General features: G+C 65.4%; 1 protein-coding gene across 2 annotated transcripts; it reads left to right on the top strand.

Annotated features, from left to right (window-relative positions):
- Positions 1–922: 922 nt before the first annotated feature.
- On the top strand, positions 923–4,464 carry C22H1orf216 (chromosome 22 C1orf216 homolog). 2 transcript variants are annotated; one of them, XM_086765053.1, is made up of 2 exons: positions 923–981; positions 2,214–4,464. In XM_086765053.1, the coding sequence occupies exon 2, from the start codon at positions 2,230–2,232 to the stop codon at positions 3,058–3,060; it is 831 nt and encodes a 276-aa protein (XP_086621179.1). In that variant the 5' UTR covers positions 923–981; positions 2,214–2,229; the 3' UTR covers positions 3,061–4,464. The 2 variants fall into 2 exon arrangements, with proteins under 2 accessions (XP_086621179.1, XP_086621181.1); XM_086765055.1 differs by lacking the exon at positions 923–981 and adding an exon at positions 1,747–2,127.
- The last annotated feature ends 1,369 nt before the right edge of the window (positions 4,465–5,833 follow it).

Here is a 5,833-nt window from a genome sequence, read left to right as displayed (position 1 = left end):
TTAGCGTTATTCCACCGCTCCAAACCCTTGCAATGTCACGGGGGAAGGTCTGCAACCGGCGTGTCTCCCCCACGTCCCACCTCCAACAGCCCGCAGCTTCGGAGGGGATCTTTGTCCACCCTGAAAGCACCTTCATCCCCTCCTCCTCTTCCTCTGGGCCGAGCCCTCGGCGGGGCGCACTTTGGGCAGAGTGGGCTTGGGCTGTGGAGCCCGTGGGGTGATGTCACTTCCATCCCACGGGACGCTGCTGGAGGCCTCCTCAGGGAGACCCACTCGGGGCAGCCCTGTGGGTATCGGGGGGGTCTGTGGCACCCTGGCCGCCCCCGCCGCGGCTCCCCGGCGCCGCCACCCGCTGCATCTCCCCCCAACACGCACCCCGGTCCCACAAAGCCTCATTTATCTCCCGAAATGCTCGTGGTGCTTCATGTGACACCCCCCCGCCCCGCGCCAGCCTGGCGCTCGTGGGAGCCGTGGGAGCCGTTTGATGTCGCTTTCCCAGCGCCCCGACACCCCAGATCTGGGTGAGGGGAATAAAGGGCCCCATTTATTGGTGTCCTCCCCCACCCCCGTGGGGCCCTGCTGAGGGACAGGGGCTGGGAAGGAGCCATCGTGTCCCAAATCCAGCCGCCACGCCCGTGGCGGGACAGCACCCACGTGCACCCAGCCCGGCGCCGGGGCCGTGGGTGGTGGCGGGGAGGGGGGGGGGGTGCAGCCCCCAGCCCCCTCGGAGCGTCCCCCACGCATCTCCCTAGGATGAGTGACACGAGTGGGACTTTCCCCTTTGCCCCCCGCAGGGCGGGAGGAGTTTCCCGAAGGATGCGGTGGATGGCGCGCAGGATGGAGATGCGCGCGGGCGGAGCCGTGCGCGGGGGGTGGGAGCGGGGGGGGGGAGGGGGGCGCGGAAGTGCGGCCGTGACGCCTCCCCACGCGCGGCCGCTTCCGCTCCCACCCGCGGCGGCGGCGAACGGGCCCGGGGCGGCGGTGAGTGCTGGCTGCGGGGGTCGCAGCCCCCCCCCCCCCCCCCCGCTTCCTCCGCCCCCCCCGGTACCGGCTGCTCCCGGTTTCCCGGCGCAGTGGGCGGAGGGACCGGCTGCCCCCACGCCGGTCCCGGGGGTGGGGGAGTGGGGGCTCTGCAAGGGGCGGGGATGCTCCTCGGTTCGCCCCACAGATGACGGGACACGCGTCCCACCCGCGGCGCAGCCCCGGCCCACGATCGCGCGGGGCGGTGCGGGTTTGACGGCGGGGCCGGTGCGGCGGGGGGGGACACGACACACGACACAGGCCCTCACCCCCCTGTCCCTGGTGCCATCCTCGCCCTTGCCAACAGCGTTTTTGGGTCTGGGCTCTCCTTCCCCTGCCCGGGTCATAGCCCACGCAGGGCACGGAGCGGGGGCGGTGGGAGCGGGGTGGCACCGGGTCAGGGGCATCTTCGGCCCCTGTCCCGCACCCCAGGCTGGGCGCCTGCACCCCTCCTGCCTCCCTGCTGCTTCCCAGCGGCGAAACTGGGGAGCTCGACGGGTTTTCCCTTCGCGTGATTCTTGGGGCGCGTGTCCGTGCCGGGAGACAGCTCGGGGATCGGCTCTCGCTGCCAGCAACCCCGCACGCAACGCTGGGCTGGTCCCTTCTGCGCCCAGTCCTGCAGAGATGGAAGCAGCCCAGTAGCCTTACTGGTTTGGGCGCTGGCCGAGACCAGACCCAACCCATAGCCCGACCCAGCGGAGACGGGGCAGTTTGTGCAGAGGAGCCCAGGCCGTCTCACCTGCCTTAAATAAATTTTACTGCTGGTAGGAAACCAGTAAACTTCCAAGCAAGCCTCTGCCTGCCCTGAATTAACGTTAGGCAGCTACCAGGAGCACAAACGCTGCTGGAGCCAGGCGTGCCGGCTGCGTGCCCGCGCCACGCTGTGCCCTCCGACAGCGAAGGGCAGCCCCGGAAGCCTGGGTTTGGGCTGGAGCTCACCGGGAGGAGAGACGGGAGCGGGGTGCCTGTCCCCAGCTTCGGCATCGGGTGAGAAGTTGCCCCTGGATGGATGGTGTTGGCTGGGGACACGCTGAGGGCAGCGGCAAAACGCCGGGACAGGGTGAGCCCGTGACTTGGGTTCGGTGGATTGAAAGAGCGGGAGATAAAGTAAAAAATATTTCAGCTGATGGGAGCTCTGGTTTGCCAGCTCGTGTACCCCACGGACGCGTTACGGCTCTGCGTCTCTCTTGCAGGCACGAGAACGGCGAGATGTTTGCCGTCTGCCCGCCCGGCGCCCCGGCGAACGCCCCGTTCCGGGGGGGCCCGGCGCTGGGCACGGCCATCCCGGGGCCTGGGTGCGGGCAGGACTCCAACTCCAACTTCGTGGGAGAGGTGTGCGACAGCAACGAGAACTGGAGCCGGCCCGCGCCGGGGTCCCCGCCGGAGGAGGGCTCCAGCCGGAGCGAAAACATGACAAATCCGTCCGATAATCTGCTGTTATTAACGCAGAGACAGATGGTCCAGGGCCGGCTTAGGGATGCCGCCCCGAGCCTGGGCGCCGCGCGGCCGCGTCTCCCCGAGCCGGGGGTGCGCAGCCCCCCCGAAGGAGCGGAGGTCAGCCGGGCGGGGGGCCAAACTGCCGCCGAGGAGCCGGCCGGGGGATGCAGCAAGGCCCCGAGCTCTCCCGCGGAGGACAACGGTTACGGCAGCAGCTCCCTCAGCATCGACAGCCCCGACAGCGCCTGCGGGAGCACCTGGGACCCTCCCGCCGCCGCCCCGCTCCCCGGGAGCCCACCCCAGTCGGGGGCGGCCGAGCCCGAGCCAGGTACCCTCTTCCCAGCGCTGGCGGAGGCCGTGCAGCACCTCCAGGACAAGGAGCGCTTCAAGGAGCGGGAGAAGGAGAAGCACCACATCCAGCTGGTGATGTACCGGCGCCTGGCCCTGCTGCGCTGGATCCACGGCCTCCAGCAGAAAGTCGTGGACCAGCAGAACCGGCTGCAGGAGAGCTTCGACACCATCCTGGATAACCGCAAGGAGCTCATCCGCTGCATGCAGCGCGGCCCGGCGCCCCCCGCCGCCGCTGCCACCCCCAGCCCCTGAGGTGCCGCCGGCGCTGCCCGGTCCTGGCCCTCGCCCTCCCGGCCGGCGCGGGGCTGGCTTGGCAGCGTCTCACGCCAGTGCAGAGCAGGCGCCAGCAAGCCCACCGTGTCCTTCCCATCTCTCTCCAACGCAGCTGAGAGTCCTCGAGGCATTCATCTCAATTTTCCCTCTGCACGGGAACTCCCATCCCTCTGCGCCGGGTCCGCCGGCCCGGGGACCGTGTGGCGTCGGGCTGGGCAGCCCTCAGGAGCTCGGCGTTTGCTGAGCCTGGGGTGACGAGGCTCAGCTTTGAAATTGAATTTACAGTCCCTCGTGCGAGCCCGGCTGAGCCGCGTGTGCCGGGCCGGGCCCCGCGGTGAGCTCCCGGTGCGGGAGCCGCGGCAGCGAGGGCCTGGGGGCCGCAAAGCTTTTAAACAAACGTACCTGGGCAAAGCACGGCTGCGCGGGCGCGGGCGCAAGCACAAGCTCATCCCTCGCGTCGCACCCGCACCGCTGCGCCCGTACGGGAACCTCCCAGCCAAAACATCGCTCGTGCTTGCGGTGCAGGTTCCTCGGGGCTCACCCGGTGCCTCACGTCGTGAACCACGTGTAAAAGCTTTGTGGATGAGATCTAAACTCATGCAGAGAGGGAGAGAGAGAAAAAAAAATAATTTTGCAAAGCAACCTCTGAGTGCTTAAAAATAAATCTAAGTGTTAACTGATTCAAATCCAATATATGGTTTTTTAGATTCAGTATTAGAGTTAATTTAGGTTTTTCCATGCAGCCCATGTGTGTTTGTGCACATCGGTCTGTCGCGGGAGACGCGTTAACATGGTGCATGATCAGGAAGCTGCTTGCAGAGTTGTGCTTCTCGTGTTCATATTCATCATTTGAAAGCAAAGTGAATATTTTTTTCTGATGTACATTTCATCCAGTGAGGACTGCGTACAGAATACGAAGAACACTCTTCTCAGAGATTAAAAAGGAGAGGCTGTGTGTGTTTGCTGTGTTTTGCTGGGTGTTGATGTGACATTATTCTGTGTAAGCTGCTGATGCGGAAGGAGCGGCGGCGGGGCGGTGTCGCTGCGCGCCGAGGGCTGAGCCGGGAGGGCACCGCGCTCCCCGTCCCGCCCGGAGCCGCTGTGCAAAGCCAGGCACTGATTTAGCTTCTTGTCTGCGAAAGGAGGCCGGTGAGGGATTTCAGAGCTGCCGTTACCCTCAGCCAGAATTTCTCCTGCTGTCGGAAGAGTGGAGCTGAGATGCGGCCGTGACTTCGCCGGGACCCCGCTCTGGTCCCTGCCTGCCTCACGCGGCCTCGCCGCCCTCCCGCTCGCTCGTGTCCAGCGCCTGCTGCCTCTGCCGTATCCCAGACGTGTGATCGTGGGCATGTTGCACTCTTTAATAAAAGCCTTGGAAGTGAAAGAGCCGAGCCCCGCGTGGATTTCTTCCGTTATTTCCCTCCGGAAGGCTGCCGGCCCTGCAGCGGGAGCGTGGGTGAGCGGCGGGTCGAGGGCACCGGTTCTGGCACCCTCCTGCCATCCCTGCATCCCTGGGCACGCGCCGGCCGGCAACGTGCCGTGCCAGCGCCGGCGGTTCGTTCATGCTCCACGTAAAAGCCTTTTTTCCTTTAAAACCTCGAGCGTGACACCGCTCGCATCCCTCCCGGTGGCCGTGGGGCGGCGGGTGGCGGGGAGCCGGCGTTGGCGTGCAGCGCGGGTGCAGGATTTACCCCCCCGCCCTGGGAGAGCATGGCTTGAACCGGGGCGACCGGATTCCCCGGGCACCCAACCGCCCTGCCCCGCGGCCCCGGCTGATCGGGAGGGCTGGACGGGGGCAGATGGGGGTGGCAGATAAAAACACCTGAGCGTTGACCCAAAGGTGACTTTGCCTCGGGCCTTGCAGAGATTAACTGGAGATGAAGAAACGAAGCTGGAGCAGGCCTTTGAACCTTCCCTCACCTTTTTTCCGCCCCCTCCTTTCTCCTTCTCCTTTACAGCCCCCGAGTCCGTGGGAACGCAGGGATGCGATCGCCCCTGTCGCAGCACAGGGGCTGGGTGTGCAGTTCACCAAGGGCAGAGCGGCTGCATTCTTCTGTCCTTACAGGTGCCCCGCAGCCGGGGCTACCGGGAGCTTTGTCCCCAGCCTCCGGCCGGTCCCGTGGGACGCATCCGTGGTCGGCTTTCAGCCGTGTCCCACCTCGGCTGCCGCCTGCGGAGCCCGGCCAGGTTTAGGGGAACGTGAGACCTCCCAGCCCCGCCGGGAGACCGCGCGATTCTCTGTTTATCTTGGTCCAATGCTTTAGACAAATCATTATTTCCAAGGTAAATATTGTCAAAATCCAGATTATTTGCTCAAGAAATGAAAGAATAACTGCGGGAGCACATCAAAGTGGCGGATCTGCTCCGCGAGCGAGAGGCTTCCTCCTCGGTTATTGGGAGCCCCGGTGCTTCTGCCCCCAGAGCTGCTTCGAGATGGCCAGTGCTGATTTGCAAAATCAACTTCAGACAGAGTTTTTTTCCACCCCCCAGCTCCGGTGCCCAAATGAGATTTGTGAATTAATTAAAAACCCAACCAACTGCAGGGGAAAAACAATAAAGATGCTGAAAGCTGCAAGGCTGAGCCCGGGCCGGCTTGGGGGGAGCCAGGAGCCCGCTCTGTCCCCGGGCACTCGCAATCCCGGGGGATGTAACCCTGCAAACCTGCCCTGCACCCAGCACCCAGCTCCGGCTGCGGCCCCGCGCGGGATGGGTGATGCAGTCAGGCACCAGCTCGGGTCTGGGGACGGGGTTGCAC

This window comes from Chlamydotis macqueenii, chromosome 22, assembly GCF_036417535.1.
Source record: "Chlamydotis macqueenii isolate bChlMac1 chromosome 22, bChlMac1.mat, whole genome shotgun sequence".
NCBI lineage: Eukaryota > Metazoa > Chordata > Aves > Otidiformes > Otididae > Chlamydotis > Chlamydotis macqueenii.
Note: the sequence above shows the minus strand (reverse complement) of the source record. Positions and strands in the feature narration are given on the sequence as shown.